We start from the raw sequence: 17,228 nt of genomic DNA, 5'->3' as shown, positions 1-17,228 counted from the left end.
TCTTGGTGTGAGCTCTTTGAAAATGCTGCTTCACTGCTTTTGTTTTGTTTTTGCTTCGCATGGTGCTAGCCTGATGCCAACCTCTTGTTTTCTTTGCGAGTTGGTCTTTTTGCCTGAATTCCCAGAATGTTTATCTTTAAAATCTAATAGTTCGACTAAGGTATGTCTCTGAGTTTACTCTCTGGGCCAGTTTTCCCAGATGTATATTCGGGTCTTTTAATTAGGAGAGTTATCTAGAATTACAAGTTTAAAATATTAGTTCGAGTCCACTGTCAACATTTTCTTCTTCAGAGACTCCAATTTTCCGCATATTGGTTCTTTCTTTTCTACTCAACTTCTATATCACTTTCTTTTTTATTCTTTTCACCTCTTTATTTCCATTTTGTTTTCTTGACTCCTTTCATGCCCATCTTCTGTGACCTCCATTGTAAGTCTGATGACATCTATTGTCTCTTAGGTACCCTAATTTTCACATTTCAACTTCTTTCCTGAATTTAGTCAGATTCCATTTGATATCTTCACACTGTCTTTTCTAAATTTTTGAATTTCTGATTCATGGTGTAGCTGCTTGTTTACTTATATGTTTTAAGTCATGTTAGAGTGTTGTATCACAGTTTTTCTCTGAGCGTTTACATCTACTGAAAAGTTTTCATTCTTTTTTTCTTTAGTGCTTATTTTTTCTGTTTATGATTATTCATGCTGGTATCCTATGGAAGGGGCTAGGGATATGGGTGGCTTCTTAGGTTTCTTCACTCAGGAGTGCTGTGTCACACCCACATCTTTAGTGTCACCTTGAACTCCTTCGACTGTGTCCTTTCCAAAGGCTCCATTCATGTCCCATATCCTATCATATCACCACCAGGGACCAGCCAGTCACTTAGCTGGGAGTGCTAGGCCCCCTCTCAGCTGCTGCCACAAGTCCTGGGTTTCCTGACCTTCCTTTCACCTGCAGACTTGGATAAGATGCCTCACTGTGGGGTATGGGATCTGGCATCCTGAGTGGCTATTGAAAGGGCTGAATGAGCCACCTGGAAGTGAGGTCAAGTTAACTCATCACGGGGTGAGTGCTGGTCAATGGTTAATAGGAGACAGGAAAGGACTGAGCAGATAAACACCCTTCTTCTACACATTCTGTACTTGCACCTATTTGGAGAATGTTCCATATGCCAAGTGAATGCACCTGACAAGTGACGTGCTGCACCTCTTTGTAGCTCATCACGATGTGTTTCTAAAGGAACTTGTGCACAGATGTTGCCACTACTGTGAGGGAAAGTTTCTCTAAGGAATGGCTCCCTTGGGTGTATGTTTGTCTTCTTTATTCTTGATATGATCTTGCTTTGGTAGGACTCATCATCTGCAACTTTCTTCTTCCTTCGCCAGCAAGCATCTGAGGTGCACACTCCCTGCTCACTGCCCTTCAGAGCAGTGCCTTCTCAAGATGGCAGCCCCAATGCCTCAGACATGCCCTGGGAGCCCTACTGTTCCCACCGGTCTCAACCCCCTCAATATCTCCCCAGTCTGGGGCCACTGTCTCAGGAACCCTGTCACAATCCCCTCTCCTGGAGTAGTCCCTATCTGACTCTCCTTCCACCATGGCTCACTCAGAGTTCTGCTGGTCCTGGTGCTGAGTCCCCTCTCACATATAAACCGAGGTCTCTCTTCTGGCTACATCACAGGTATGGGCTCAGAGCAGCCTTCCATGTGTTGTTTTTAGGAAGCTCTATGGAGATTTAAATTTAAGTAGCTATCATCCCCTGGCTTGCCCTCTTACAGAATTACGTTTTTTGAGAGATAAAATACTATTTGATAAAGAAACATTAGCCAGAAATTATTTGTCAATGCAATTAGCATTAATTTTCCAAAAACAGATTACTAAGAGATCACCGGGAAGCAATAAAAATAAAAAAGGAGGCGAAGCTGCCCCATTCAAATGTATAATTACTCCGGGGCATTTGACCCTACAATGCCAGTGTTCACAGTCCTGCGAGCTCTCTCTTTATAGTCTGCTGGGAAAATAACTGATAGTTGGTGCTGACCCAAGAACAAATGTACCTGTTGAGAAGGGCTCCTGGTGGCTAACGGGGCTCTAATTTATAAACAGAACCTAGCAGTCATTGCCAAGCAGGGGCCTCTCATGTAAGCCATGGATCAGAGAGAAGCCGGCACTGAACTGCCTGCCTGCACTGTGTTCTTGCTATCTGAACCAACCCTTAGAAAAGAGTTCCTGGAATCATATTTCAATCGATAAGACTGAGACTTTCTCACTTCCGTCGCAGCTGTGCAACTATATCCTCATTAGCATCTTCACTGACCAATCAGAGAGGCTCCATTCCAACCAATAAGGACAGTATTTTGGGGGCCAATCAAATTGTGAGGATTTGGGGTTCTCATATGCATGAGAATGGACCAGTCAAGGACCACAGGCATGGACTCCTCTCTACAGAAGTTAGCACCTCTCTGGCTCGGAGAGCACACTTTCCCTTTCCACCAAAGACTGCGGACTGTGGTTCCTTGGCTAAAGCTGAACCGTCAAAAACATCTCACTGGACCATAGTGGAGCAGAGCTGTCTTGTCTTGGCAGACTGCAGCGAAACAGAATAGAATGGAGTGGAGCCATCTAGCTGGAAAGGGACCTCATGCCTAGGGCCACCGCATGCCCAGGGTCACCTCACAGTCACACTGTTCCACAGCCATGCTATGTTACAACTGAACTGTAACACTACTGAGCTGTCTTACAGCCCGGCTGGTCTGCAGCTGTGCTGTATCGCAACTGATCTATCTGCACTAAATAAAGCCTCTTCCTTCACTGCACCCCAAATTGGGGATTCCTGTTGGTGTTGAATTGATGTCATTGTTTGACATTGGTTAAAGTTGGAGAAGTCGCAAATATATCTACCAGAGAGGTGAAAAAGGACATCAATTATCTTTACGTGGCACAAATAAATACTTGTGGTTTAGAGTAAAATATTCAGTGACAACATATAAATTGATTTAAAAACAGCATAGGCAGGAAAGAGAAAAAATGGATTAGACAATAGAGGCTCTATTCATCCCTCTTGCAACCAAATCAAAGTTGTGACAGAAACAAGGAGCAAACAGCAAGGAAAGTCGCCCGGGATCTAGATGAACAAGCCCTACGACTAGGGAGAGAAACAATCACCCTGCAAGAGTAGAAGGTAGAAAGGAGTGAAGACTTGAGGCTGCCAGTCCCGAGCAGCTGAGTGGGACATTGGCTGCTGCAGCGGCAACTGCAGCTGCAGACACCTCTTAAACGGGCCGTGTCTGCAAATGGACTTTCACCCGGTGACAGACCTGCTCACTCTGAGCACCAGCGCCGGGTCAGCTGCACAGGGGGAACCAGGGACTTACAGGTGGACACTGAATTGTCGGAGTAAGGGCCAAAGTGAGACTTGTTCTGTAACAGAAGTGCCGGCAGTATCCACTGTTCCTCTGTTGAGCCCTCCCGCTTCCCAGTGTACGGACTTAGAGCTGCCATAGCTGAAATGTCATCAAACTGGATAATAGAGGTCGCTCTGCCCAGAGGATTCCCTGAAACTCCGCCTCCCCTAATTTGTGGTCCCACCCAAGCCACATCCAGGTGTGTCCTCAGTTAGCCAGGTGCCCTTTGCTGGGCAATGCCTAGACTCACACTAGTGGCAGCTGACCAGTTTCTGGTGTGGCCTCTTGAGGAACTATAAGCACAGCATATGTGGATTTTGCTTGCTGAATCTTAACACATGGCCCTGGAGAGACACAGGCTGAGGCTAAATTGGCCTGCAGTTGAACCCCTCTCAGGACTGTGCCGCTGGACTCCTCCTTCACAAAGCTGCACGAATAAGACCAAGACTTAAGAGCTTTGCTTAGTACATAGAAACAGACATGGAAAAGCAGCCAAAATGGGAAGACAAAGAAGCAGAAACCATATGAGAGAACAAAACAGAGAACCAGGAATAATGAAGTCAAGCAATCTAACAGATGCAGAGTTCAAAACACTGGTTATAAAGATACTCAATGAACTTAGGGGAAGTGTAGATGAATTCAGTGAGAAATTTATCAAAGAGATAAAAAACATAAACATGGAAATGGAAATTATAAAAGAGAACCAGTAAGAAATGAAGAACACATTATGGAGATGAAAGTATATTAAATGGAATAAACAGAGTGAATGAAGAAGAGGATCAAATGACCTATATAGAGTATAGGGAAGCCAAGACACTCAATCAGAACGGCAAGAAAAAAGGAGCCAAGACTATAATAATAATTTAAGGAGCTTATGGAACATTATTAAATGTAAAAATATCCATATCATAAGGGTACTGGAAGGAAGACAAGATGGTGAAGAGTTATTTGAAGGAATAATGATGGAAAACTTTCCTAACCTGGTGAAGAAAATAGACATAAAACCCCAAGAAGCTCAGAGAGTCCCAAAAACCAGGAACTCAAAGAGGCCCACATCATAATTAAAGACACATCATAGACACATCACAAATCAAGACACATCATAATTAAAATGCCAAAGATTAAATACAAAGGGACAATCTTAAAAGCAGCAAGAGAAAAGCTTCAAGGCCTGCCTTCAAGGGAGCACCCATAAGACTGACAGCTGATTTCTCAAAAGAAACTATGCAGGACAGAAAGGCTTGGCACAAAGTATTTGATGTGATAAAAACCCAAGATCTACAACCAAGAATGCTTGATCCAGCAAAGCTATCATTTAGAGTTGAAGGACAGATAAAGAGCTTCCCAGACAAAAATAAGCAAAGGGAATTTATCAATACTAAACCGGTATTACAGGAAATGTTGGCGGGACTTCTTTAAGAAAGAAAAATGTATCAAAAACAGAAATAAAGAATGGTAATAACTACATTCCTAATGGCAAGTATCTCAAATAGAAAAGAAGTGCTCCAATCAAAAGCTAGAGTGGCTGAATGGATAAGAAAACAAGACCCCTACATATGCTGCCTACAAGAGACACACTTCAGATTAAAAGACACACACAGACTAAAAGAAAGGGGCTGGAAAAAGATATTGCCTTGATGGGCCTAGAGAGTATTGCGCTGAATGGAATGGGTTGGATAAAGACAAATATCTCATGATTTCACGTACATGTGGAATCTAAAGAAAATAAACCATAACAACAACAAAAGCGGAAATAAACTCATTGATACAGAGAATATTTTGAGGGCTACTAGATGGAAGGGGTGTTGGGGGGGACAGCAAAATAAGGCAATGGGATTACGAGGTACAAACGGACATGGAGATATAGAGTGTAGCATGGGAAAAATGGTTAATAATGTTGTAATAAATATGTAAAAAGGAGGAGGGGTACTAGATTTAGTGGGGTGATAACTTTGTGAGTTATGTGAATCTCTGATCATTATGCTATACAACTGAAACTGGTATGTTATTGTATGCCAAGTATAATTGAAAAAAAATCATTGAATTGTACAATGTAAATACAAATGACTAATTGTCTATTATATTTAAAGAAAGCTAAAATAAAAAAAAGATATTAATTGATTTAAGAACCGCATAGGCAGAAGCCAAGACTGGGCATGATGGGTCATATTTAGTTTTAAGAAGAGGTGGTGTTTGAACATCTGTTAAATGGAAGGGAGGTGTGGGGACCAGAACCAGGTGTGCTGGGTCAGGAAGGTGATGGGGGAGGGCACTCCTCTGGGAAGGCTGGTGGCCAAGGGCCTGGAGTCCCAGAGTGCCTTGCCTTGAATACACAGAAAGGTAATAGGGAGCCATGAAAAGATTTAGGCAAGAGAGTGACGGGCATGTGCAGGCCCAGCCTACCTCCCTTAACCCCTTTCAGAGGAAGAGGCTCAGGAGGTCCTACCTGAGCCCGCCTTCTTGTTTGTGCCTGCTCTCCAACCGCTCAAACTCCTCGGAGGCCAGCACCATCCCACTGTCTGTCTGGTTATCCTATGCAGAGAGAACAACCCATGGCTGTGGGCCCCACCGAGGCCGGGCTGCAGGCCTCGGTGTAGGTGAGGCCACATGGACCTGCATAGCCGCTGACCTAACACCTGTCCTGTGGGAAGTGAGCAGAAAACCGTTCCCTCACTGGAGTATACAGGTGAAGGTCATACGTCCAGCTACAGAGGGAAAAACTGTGTCTGGCCCATGCTCAGGAGGTGGCAAAGCCAGGACGCCTCATGCCAAGGGACCCACAGGCAGCCATGCGTGTGTTCAGGGCACCGGCAGAGTAGGAGCACCCGGAGAAACAGGGAAAGTATCAAAAGAATCCTCATTGTATATAAAAATGATCTTCGTGCAGACACATCCCTGGTTTAGAGGACCTTGGTCACCCTTCGATCGTGTGTGACTTGGCGTGGTTTTCATTTTGAATTCCATAGAGGACAACTGCCCTCTTGTCAGAGCTGGGGGTCCCCTGACATCATCTAGCCCTGGGGACGCAAGCTGAGCCACAGGTGGCTTTCCCGTGTCCTGTACCCCAGCCTCCTCCTCCAGTAACATTGGCCCCTTCTCTCTGGCCACATGGCTTGGTAGTTACCAAAGGGTGAGCCAATAGGAAACACCCAGAAGGAGGTGCCATCTTTCCACTGCGGTTGCTGGGAGAGAGAGGGCTGGGGCTGTGTGAGTGAGGAGGGTGCAGGAGAAAGCAGCTGAGGCACTGGCATGGCAGGAGCACCCAGGCCCGGATGTGATGAGACACAGCTAGATTTCAAGGGAGAGATGACGTCCTTTTCTGAGCTGGTTTCTGTCCCTTGCCTTAGGAGTTCCCACCATCTGCCTCCCTGCAGAGAGCGCCCAGAGGCCCTGATCTGGGGTGCGGAGCCCCCTCCCACTTACCACCGAAGCCTTGTAGTTCGTTGGGGTCATGGGAAATTCTTCGAACGTTTTCATCCTGGAGGGACCCTGGGTCCCTCTAGCCAGGCATCCGGGAAAGGACACACAGTTGTAATATCTGGCAGGGGTGGGGACAGAAAGTGCTGAAGAAAGCCATGCCAGCAGCCCTCCTGAAAGCTCTGGCCACCTCTCTGCCCTCCTCCTCGTGGGAGGGACCCCAGGTCTGGGGCTGGAGTGCTGCTCTGGGCTCCTCTCCGCCCTGACACCCCAGCACCTCCTATGCTGCTAGCAGGGGCGGGGGGATGGGGTGCAGAAGGGGAATGGAGTACACCAGCCCGGTGTGTGAGAGACAGAGAGCCTTCACTCTAATAGGGGCCCCCATGCAGGCCAAGCAGTCCCAGTGCTGTAGGCCACCATCTGGCCTGTGTGCGTGTGTGTACGTACGTGTGTGCAGCACGTTTGTGTGCATTGTGAGGGACTGGTGGATGGAGCCTGCAAGAACCAGTTAGTCTTTCCTGTCCCCAGGCCTGACCCTGCTCCATGCTGGGGCAGAAGGGCAGGTGTCTCAGAGCCCTCCTCTCAGGAAGGCCAGCGGGAATGTGGAGTGTTAGCAAAAATTACAAGAGATCTCTGATCCAGCTACATTCTCCATCCTGGATTCTGGTGGGTGGCCTGCCCTGCTCCCAGGGTCCCTGCCAGTGGCCACTGGGACTCATTGTCCCTCCCTTTTCTCTTCTTGCAATGTGAAGCTAGCCTGGGCACTGTACTCCAGGTGGGCGCTCCCTCAAAATTGGAGAGTCTCTTAGGCGGGGCTAGGAGTGAGTGCAGGGACACTGGAGGGCAGAGAGAAGGACTGAGAGGCATAGCAAGAAGCAAAGTCACAAGGCCATGTGGCCCTGCAGGGGCGCCTGAGGCTGCCCAGGAGGGCATCACCCAGGACCGGCATCTAAGATCACTCGGCTCTGAGTTGGTGGGCAGTGGTCTCTAAAGTCCTTGTAGTTTGTCTTTTCCTTGATGGTTGACAAGGGTAAAATACACCAGGCCCAAACTGCTCTCCCCCTGCCCAGGGGGACCCTGGGACCCAGGAAGGGCAGCTAACCTGGCAGCCAGGCTGTGCTGGTTTGGTGGGCTGCCTTCCTCGGTGGCATCAGCCTCAGTGACATGCAGGGCTGTGGTGGACGCCTGCAGGAAGCTGCCCTCCTCTGAGCTTGAGCTGCAGGGCGCCATGCAGTCCTCCTCTTCCTCCTGGTGGCAGGAATGGGAGAAGTAGCCAGGTCAGAGGCCCCTATGTCCCCTTAGCCTTACCCCTTTACCCTCCCAAGGGCCCCAGACTAAGGGACCAGTGCCAGCTCTTCCCACCCTCTTCTTGAGGCAGAATAGATACCAAGTGCTTGTCCCCAGCCCGAAGTCAGACAGAAGGTCCCAAAGCGTTGTGCTGTCCTGAGCCAGCCCTGAGCACCCCATGGGGATGGTCACACAGGGCAAGGGCTGGGGCAGGGCTGCAGGAGGTGGAGGTGCAAAGAAGGGGTGAAGGAACACAGGCTCTCCTGCCCAGAGACAGGGACTCCTAGTGAACCAAGATGGGCTCTGACCATCCCCGGGGTGGGGGCTGGAGGTCACTGCAGTAGGACGGAGCGAGAAGGGCTCACCTGCCGGCCCCAGCCCTGGAGCAGGTCCCCCAGAATGTCCACCAACTCCGAGAACGCGGGCCTCTCCCTGGGGTCTCCAGACCAGCAGCTCAGCATGAGGTGGCGTCTGTGGGAAAGTGGCTGGACTGGGGTCTGAGGGTACCCCGCTGAACCAGCACACTCAGCTCCTGAACCCTGCCCTCACGCCCACCTGCCCCTTACCCCCAAGGCTCAGGCACCCAGTGTCCCTCTTGCGCAGGGAGGAGGGAGGTGCAGTGAGAGACCGTCTGCAGGCCTCTACCCCCGCTGCTTCCCTGCTCCCCTCCCCCCACCTGCATGCCCCCTTCCCGTGCCTGCACACAACACCCCTCGTGCCCACACCTCTCCGGTGCCCACCTCTTCTGACCCCCAAAGCCTGCTCAGCCAGTGGGAGACTCACATGGCAGGAGTGGCCAGCTCCGGGGCCCTCATCCGGGTGCCCTCTTTCAACCGCTGGCAAAACTCCTCATTGATCTGCACCCCAGGGTACGGGGAGGCCCCTGATGGCAGGAATGGGGTGGGTGGGTGGAGAGCAGGCGCCTGCTGGTCAGCCTAGCATCCCAGTCACCTCTGCCCGGCCCCCATGGTGGGGTGCTGGTCCCACAGCTCCTGGCAGGGCTTGGGCAAGGTGCTCCCCTCCCCCAGCGCGAGTTCTTCATTTGGTTACAGATGGTGGCACTGCCTGCTATGGTTTAGAGACACATTAGCAGAAACACGGTTCTGGGATCATCAGGGTCCTAACGGCCTTTGGGTCTCCCTGTGCCCCCCAAGACAAGCTACATAGCAGCATGGCGACCCATAAGACACGAATTAGACTGCTCCCACCCTCCCTCAAAGCAGCGTAAGGTCCTCATCCTGTCAAAGGAGCTGCAAGGGTCACCTCTCCTACCTCCTTCTGAGTCTCCTGACACCGGCCCTGCCTGCCTCCAGCACGGGGCGACCATGGGCCTGGCTGCCCCGACTCCCTCCCCTGGCCCCCCCGCCCCCCTCCACACTGCTGTCCTCCCAGGCCCCCCTGCCTCACTCCCTCAGCCCCCTCACCCAGCCCGGCCCCCCTGAGTCCTGCCTGGACGCTCCACGCTCTCACTTTAGTCACAGTGCTCCTCCCACAGTGGCCTCTCAGGGCTTTTGTGTTCCCACTTGGTCACTGCCTCGCCCCCAGACTAGTGAAGGAGCTTCATCTTGGTCCCAGCAGGCCCAGGCTCCCACGTGGGGCTCGCATGAGTACGAGGGGTCCTACGGTGAGCACCCAGCCTCCTGCCCTCTGCTCCCTGCCCTCGAAGCAGGAGCAGTGTCCCCACAGAGGCGAGAAAGGGTTCAGCCACAAGAGAGGTGTAGGAGGACCCACTATGCCTCTTCCTCTGGGACGTGCTGAGTGAGCACGGGCTCTGCCCTGGCCCAGGCTGGAGCATGCCGCCCTGCAGAGATGCCAGGTTGGCCCATGCTGAGGGGGTAGGAGGGGGCTCTCGAACCACCTGCCTCAGAAGGACCTGGACTATCTGCTCCTGGGTACACCTCTGGGCCACTCAGCCTCAGTCACCATGGAGGCAGTGGTACAACCTGGAGCCCTGGAGCCACTGACTCCATCTGTTCCCTCCCCTGCGCTGCCCTGTCTCCTCCCCTGCCCTGCCCTGCACTCACCCAGAGAGAATATCTCCCAGAGCAGCACCCCAAAGGACCACACATCGCTCTGCGTAGTATACACCTTGTCAAAGATGCTCTCAGGCGCCATCCACTTCAGGGGAAGCCGGGCCTGCGGGAGGAGGAAATGTGTCCCCACAGGGAAAGGAAGAGGGGAGGAGGCCACACCCTAGGCAGCCACCCCCCCAGTCCCCAGTCTCCCCGAACTCTGGGGCCAAAGAAGGGCTTTCTGGCCACATGCACCCATGTGTCCACTCAGATGGCTCCCACGGTTTGCCCTGCAGGTACCTGTCGCTTCCTCTTCCCTGCTGCTGTCCCGGGTCCCTACAGGCCCTCCTCCCCCGCACCTCACCTTCTGACTTGGTTCTCACAATGGAAGCCTGGTGGCACTCCTGACCCCTCCCCTTGTGGCTCCTGATGTGCTTCCCTATGCTCTCTCTCTCCACTGGTGGCCTCTACGTGGGAGCCAAAAAACCACAGCCCTTCCTGACTGGCCTCTGCTCCACCCTAGGATGCACTTCCATCCCCACCTCCACAGGCCTCCCACGCACCTGCCCCTCACTTCCACATGCCCCATACACCTGCGAGTTACAGTGAAAGACAAAAACCTTCTGCACAATGGCCCGTCACAGCCTGGATCCATCCTGGCCATTATCTCCCTCCAGCCCCCTTCTCCTCCAGGGCAAAGCCTTAATCAGCTCTGGGTGCTCATTCAGGTGCCTGCCTGGCTGCCTCTGAGTGCCAACAACAAGACACACGCTGCACCTAGCACCCATAGGCATTTCTGTGACTGCCCTGTCCCCGGGTCCACCACTGCACGTGCGCCCCTACAGGGCAGGCATGGGAGTCAGTGTCTAAATAATGGACCAAGGTGCAGACCAAACACAAACTCCAATCAGAGCACTGTGGTCTCTGATCCTCAGCTCCTGTCCCCCGCCCTAGGTGCCTCGGCGGTCACTTGGGTCCCTGCAGGCCCTCAGACCTTCCATGGGGATGGGGGCGAGTCTCCCACCCGACTCCTGGGTGGGAGGCTGCAGCCTGCACTCACGCTGCCCTTGCGCACGTAGTCAGGGTCCTTGTAGATGTCCCGGGCCAGGCCAAAGTCACAGATTTTCACCACATCGCTTTCCGACAGCAAGATGTTCCGAGCAGCCAGGTCTCTGTGGATGCACTAGGGGCGCAGGGATGTGTGAGGGAGTGGTCAGCACAGGCCTGCGCTGGACCCTGCTCCTCCCGGCAAAGATTTCTGTGCACCCGGTGACCATGGAGAGGGCTGCTGGAGTTGTGCGAGGAGCAAAGGAGGCTGTGAGGTGGGTCAGATTCTGATTCCATATCCAGCTCTGCCACTGACAAGCTGGAAATCTTGGGAAGTCATTTCCACACTTTGGGCTGTTTCCTCCTCTGCCAAGCGGAAAAGAGGGACGCCCCTCGACCACAGGGTCACTGTGGGGTGAGCTAGGACTGTGCACCGTGCTGGGGGGGTCTGTGCCCTTCTCCCCTCTGAAGGGCCTGCCAGGACAGTCACCTTGCGGGAGGCCAGGAACTCCATCCCTCGGGCCACCTGGAAGCTGTAGCAGACAAGATCTTCCATGGTCAGTGGGCTCAGCCACAGGTCCTCGGCTGTGCAAAGGAGCAAGGCGGGCTCAGGAGGGGCCTCCTCCATGACCTCTGTCTTCCAGGCTGCCCCAAAGGGAGTATTTGTTCACCCGACTCTGGCTGCATCTCTCCTGGCTGGGCCCCTGAGGTCCCTGGCACTAGCTAACAAGCCTGTGGCCCTCTCCTCTTCACCTTCAGCCTCCACTCTCTACAACGACCACCAACTACTCCCAGGTCAGTGAATACTGCTGCACCACTGGGCCTTTGCGCCTTTGTCTGCCTGTCTGCTCCCCTCCCTGTGTGCAAGGCAAATTCCTGTTGGTTCAGTGAAACCCAAATCAAACGTCAAAACTCTGAAAATTCTCTTTGAGATGTTGTCCTTTCCTAAGGCAGAACCCATTACACGCTTTTCCATGTGAGTCTCTCTCCTATGTAAGCCCCGCCACGAGGGGCCCCAGGCGGACTTATCCCACAGCGCCTTGGGATAAGATCATGAGGTATCATGGTGCCAGCCACACCTCCTGGGGAAGAGGAAGCCAAGCTCTTACCTTCTTGGACCGGAGGGGCCCGCCCCACCCCGCCCTTGCCCATCAGGAGCCGTGTGAATAGGGCCCTGTCGCTGCTCCCCGGCCTCCTCCGGTCAGCCTTGGCGCCCTCCACCATGGCGCGGAAGCGCCGCCGCTGCTGGGGGGATTTCTCCTGCGGACGCACAAAGCGGGTCGGTAAGATGAGGCGCACCAAACACCGCAGAGGCATGTCCCCTCCACCCCCGCCACCCCCGCCCACTTTGGCGCCCCGCCCGCTCACCGCAGAGCTCTAGCCCTGGCGGGGCGCCCACCTACCGCGTAAGGGCTGAAAGCCTCCCGCTTGGCGCGCAAGAAGTTGGAGAGGTTGCCGTACTTGCAGAACTCCACTATCACCATGAGGGGGCCTGGGGCGGGGCAAGGCCAGTGCTTGGTGATGGAGGGCACGCCGGAAGGCCAGTGCGCAGCAACGCCCCCCTGCCCCCTCCCCTCCTCCCCCTTCCTTTCCAAGCTCAGCCAGCCCCTCGCACCGCAGACCTGTGCACCCTAGGGCCTCGCCCATTAGGCTCCGTACCATTAGGCTTCGTGCACGCCCCCAGGAGGTTGACCACGTTGAGGTGGTTACCGATGTGGATTAGGATCTTGAGCTCCGACATCAGGGCACGGTGCTCGCTAGCTGTGGCACCCTCTGAAAGGGACACAGGGGCTTCACCCGGAGCCAGGCCGGCCCGCCTTGGCCCCAATCCCTGTGCTTAGCTAAGGCATGGTCAGTGCTCATGCCAGTGGAGTTGCAGGGTCCCCAGCGGCCCAGCAGCCCCTCTGAGGCAGGGGATTCAGATGGGACTGGGAAGCATTACTCGAACCTGAGCCCCAGGCCCGGCTCTGAGTCCCATGGACTCCCTGTAGAATCTGGGGTGAAACCCTGGCTATGAGCCTCACATCCTCTTCCTACACCACAGAGCCACTGCTCCCCACCAGCTCGGCAGCCCCCTCCGCCAGCTGACCTTTCAGCATTTTCACAGCCACAGTGTCACAGCTGCTGCCCTTGTTGATTCCAAAAGCTGAGGCTTCCACCACTTTCCCGAAGGCCCCGTGGCCCAGGACTTTCCCTGTGGGGGCAGGGAGCCGGTGCCAGGTGAGCTGCATGGAGGTGAGGGTGGAGAGGGATGGGCCACAGGGCAACCCAAGTGGAGGGCCAGGAAGGAAGGCTCAGGATGGGGGAGGAAAGTTGAGAGCCCCTCTGCCAAACAGGAAGAGCCTGTTTGGGAGCTGAGAGGGCAGAGGGAGAGGAGAGGCAGACAGGAAGGCCTGCATCCTCTCCCAGCAGCAGGTGTGGTGGGCCCACCCTGCTCGGAGTGGCAGGACGTGACCTCGGGGGCCTGGGAACTGGGAGCCCTGGCTGGGGGTCTGGGGACTCACTCCGGGATGGACAGGTCAAGCCAGGTGGGGGATAGGCGGGACTTTCTGGCATTAGTTCTGAAAATGGATGGCTTTCAGGACTCCAGTCTGATGGTCCTGCAGCAGCTGAAGCTGCCTCTGCTAGGTAGGACACGGTGGGTGGGGCAGGCTGGGTGCTGGCCTCACCGAGGTGCAGCCGTTCCCGGGGGAACTCCCACTGGCTGGCATCATAGGACAGGTATTCACACTGCTCCTCCAGAGGCACCTCCCCCGGATCCATGATGATGGACAGGTAGCCGGTCTTGATGTCTGCATGGGCTGGCTGGGGTGGGGGTAGGGACGGTTCATTGGTTAGGCCATACCGCTGTGGCCTGGGTAAGACTTTGCCCAGGACAGATGGGATCTCCTTCCCAGCTCTTAGTCAAGGAGGGAACAGTAGGACAAACAACCTCTGGTGGCCTAAGAGCCTAGCACGGTGGAGTCAGGGAGACGTCCCAGGAGATGGGGCTTCCAGGTGAGCCAGGATGGGGACCTTATTCCTTATCTTAGGGACTGTCCAAGGTGGACAGATACCACAGGAGGTGCTGAGGAGAGGAGCCCTCACCTTCCTCATGTTACAGAAGATGAGAAGGAGGAGGACCCAGAAGAAGACAGCGATGACCCCAGTGCCCACGAGGATCACGATCTCCATGCTGCCTTTATCCTCGGAGCCTGAGTGGCCAAAAACGGTCATGTGGTGTGTGTGTGTGTGTGTAGGGGGAGAGGGTGCACCTTGCAGGAAGCGCCCCTTCTGGTGGGCACGACTGGCATGAGGTGGCCACAAGAAGGCACCAAGTGCAGGTGGGAGAAGGGCGGAGGGACATGAAGGGGAGGCCGGACCTTCCACGGCCACGCTGGCAGAGGAGTTGACGCAGCCCTTGGCGTTGCACACGCTGCAGAGATAGTGACCTGCGTCCTCCTCGCGCACGCGCTGGATGCTCAGCCTTTGGTTTGAGTCAGCCAGGTCGATTCCTGCAGGCAGCCGGTGGAGGTTCAAGTTCAGATGGGCCCGGGCCTTGGCCCCACGAGCCTCCGCACCTGGCCTTCCACCTGCGGCCAGCCCTACCTGACTCTTTCTCCAGCAGCCTCTCGTCTTTGTACCACACAATGCTGGGCACGTGTGCTCCGGCCACGGGGCACCGCATCTCCAGGGAGTCGCTCACGTTCACCAGGAGGTCAGTCAAGTTCTGCGTAAGCCGAGGGGCTTCAAGGGCTGGAGGCGGGGTCGAGAGAGAGCTAAGTGGAATGCCCAAAGCGGAGGCGGGGGAGGTGGCACTGGGAAGGTGCCCTCCAGAGAGCAGAGGGTGAGACAGATTGTGCAGAAGCTGAAAGAAGGGACAAGGTTTGAGCGCCGGGTCGGGGAGATGTTCGTGCGGACTCCCACTGGTGGATGGACTGCCCAGGCACCTGCTGGACTGGGGGCAAAGGCTCCTTGGGAAGCACAGTCAGCCCTCCCCGGCCAGCCCTGCCCACCTCACCCTGCACTGACAGGTACTTCTTGTGGCAGTGCTTGTCGTGGCTGCGACGGTCCTGCACCTCGCACACATAGTCGCCTTCGTGCTCTGGCACCACGTGGGGGATGGTCAGGCTGAGCGTGGTGTGGCGCACCCCAGGCTCCGCCTCCTCCAGGCTGGCGGCCAGCGGCGTGGCAAACAGGTGCACATTTTTGCAGTCCAGCAGCAGCGGGTTCCCATGTGCATCGTGCAGCGTGGACAGGTTGAGGCGGTACCAACGCAGATTCTCGTAAGTGTAGTTGTCCGCCCGGCAGCTGAGGCGCACAGCCTGGCCTTCTAGTGGCTCCTCCGATGGTTCCGATTCAATACTGAAGCCATCAGGGATGGCTGGGTGGAAGGAAGAACCACTGTGACACTGCACCAGTGACATAGTGACATTGCACCTCACCTGCTAGGTGCTGGCTCTCCCTTTCCCATCGGACTTTGATTCACTCAGCTCTCAATCAAAGGTATGCATCACGTGGATCTGGGCCAGGGACACCACCCAGAGCCCTCTTCACCCCTGTCCCTTCCCCTCACGGACCATGGGGCCAGCCACAGGCTCTCCTCCTGACCCTGTCTAGCTCACTTCTGGACAAGCACCAGCCAGGCTGCTACCCCCACCTCCCCCAGGAACCCAGTCGTCCGTGAGATCCTTATCACAAGACTCAGTGGGAGCCTGAGTGCCCACCCTTCCTTGCTGTTGACCGCACCCCACCACTGTCTTCTTGAAACCATTCTCTTGTTTCATTAGCTTTCAGTAATGGCCTTGCTTTGATTTTGGATTTCCTCTGGCCACTCCTTGCCATGTTCCTGAGGGTTCCCTCCTGGTTCCATCTCTCTTCCAGGTGTCGTCCCACACCCCTGGGCCCAGTGACTTCCCTTTCATGGGCTTCTTAGCTTTCCTGAGGTCAATAACACGTTTGAAAATCTGAGGAACCTAGGGACCTTCTCCCCAGAGCAAAACACAGGCGAATGCATTTTCTGATCCAGGGCTTGGAAAGAGGGTGGGAGGCGGGCAGAGGGAGGTGGAATTAGATAGAGCTGCAGGCATCATAGACTATTCTGCCAGTCCTGGGGGTGATGCCTCCAGGTTGAGGGCAGAGGGTGCTCCATCCCGGTGGGCCAGCACCCCAGTCCACATGCCATGGCCTCCAAATCTGTCCCTCTCGCCTACACCTAAGGGCCCAGTATATCTCCTGAGTGCCCCACGGTCACCAGAACCTCAGTGGGCCTCAAGCTGGTCTCATCTTCCTCTCCTAGGCTTGTTCTCCTCCTTGTTCTCCTCCTGTGCCCACCTGGTCCCTGCCCTCCTCCAGGCCCGCCCAGGTCACTCACTGGTCACGTAGAAGTAGATGAGCCGCTCGTCCTGGCCCACCTTGTTGAAGACCACACACTTGTACATGGCAGACACATTGGCATCCTGGATCACCAGCTTGCTCACCGTCTGGGCAGAGCACAGGCAGAGTATCTGTTTCATGCCTGAGTTCCCCAATTCAACCTTCCCTTTCTGCAAGGAGGCCGCTGTGCCCACCAGAGTAATGGGGGAAACTGAGGCTCTGTCTGGAGGTGACAGAGCTCAGAGACAGGACCAAGAATGTGAGGCAGGGAAGAAAAGGCCTTCGGGCAGCAGAGGGGAGGAGTGCCTTGGAAAAACTAAGGGACAGTGCTATGCACAGTTGGCATCAGCAGTAGCTAGGGTCAGAGGGCAGTGTTAGGCTGTGGATGGGTTCAGCTGTGGTCATGTTGAGGTCAGGATTTGGGCTGGGGTTACATCAAGGGGTTATATCGTGGCCTAAGATGAGCATCTGGTTGCTGTGTGAGAGCCTCGTGATATGCCCACATTCACTCTAGGGCTGCCCACAGCACCTCTCCCAGTGGCCTGGGTAGTAGCAAGGCGAGGGGCTGTGTCCTAGACCTCAGAAGGACTCTGGCCTGGGGGTGTAAGAAACTTAGAAGCAGGGGAGGAGAGAGAGCCATAGGCCCTGCCTACCATCCAAAGACACCCTCCCCTTCCCTGCCCCTCCCCTCCGCCCACCCCAAGCTGGGCA

The 17,228-nt window shown here is 54.6% G+C and overlaps 1 protein-coding gene across 3 annotated transcripts in view; it reads right to left on the bottom strand.

Moving 5' to 3' along the window:
* Positions 1 to 17,228, bottom strand: part of FLT4 (fms related receptor tyrosine kinase 4) — a 41,524-nt gene that overhangs the window by 3,570 nt on the left and 20,726 nt on the right. For all 3 annotated transcript variants that reach the window (XM_039880215.1, XM_039880216.1, XM_039880217.1), the window contains exons 12-29: positions 16,516 to 16,624; positions 15,163 to 15,525; positions 14,751 to 14,897; positions 14,525 to 14,656; positions 14,250 to 14,356; positions 13,832 to 13,967; positions 13,252 to 13,356; positions 12,822 to 12,935; positions 12,566 to 12,654; positions 12,272 to 12,422; positions 11,653 to 11,747; positions 11,176 to 11,298; positions 10,128 to 10,239; positions 8,887 to 8,986; positions 8,469 to 8,574; positions 7,919 to 8,064; positions 6,823 to 6,937; positions 5,846 to 5,931 (exon numbers count right to left, since the gene is read on the bottom strand). In XM_039880215.1, coding sequence (XP_039736149.1) covers positions 5,846 to 5,931; positions 6,823 to 6,937; positions 7,919 to 8,064; positions 8,469 to 8,574; positions 8,887 to 8,986; positions 10,128 to 10,239; positions 11,176 to 11,298; positions 11,653 to 11,747; positions 12,272 to 12,422; positions 12,566 to 12,654; positions 12,822 to 12,935; positions 13,252 to 13,356; positions 13,832 to 13,967; positions 14,250 to 14,356; positions 14,525 to 14,656; positions 14,751 to 14,897; positions 15,163 to 15,525; positions 16,516 to 16,624 — 2,336 coding nt within the window. The remainder of the gene's footprint in view (positions 1 to 5,845; positions 5,932 to 6,822; positions 6,938 to 7,918; positions 8,065 to 8,468; positions 8,575 to 8,886; positions 8,987 to 10,127; positions 10,240 to 11,175; positions 11,299 to 11,652; positions 11,748 to 12,271; positions 12,423 to 12,565; positions 12,655 to 12,821; positions 12,936 to 13,251; positions 13,357 to 13,831; positions 13,968 to 14,249; positions 14,357 to 14,524; positions 14,657 to 14,750; positions 14,898 to 15,162; positions 15,526 to 16,515; positions 16,625 to 17,228) is intronic.

The sequence above is a fragment of the Pteropus medius genome, unplaced genomic scaffold (assembly GCF_902729225.1).
Source record: "Pteropus medius unplaced genomic scaffold, Ma_sr-lr_union100, whole genome shotgun sequence".
In the NCBI taxonomy this organism is placed as follows: Eukaryota; Metazoa; Chordata; class Mammalia; order Chiroptera; family Pteropodidae; genus Pteropus; species Pteropus medius.
This window is presented reverse-complemented; position numbering and strand designations above follow the sequence as displayed.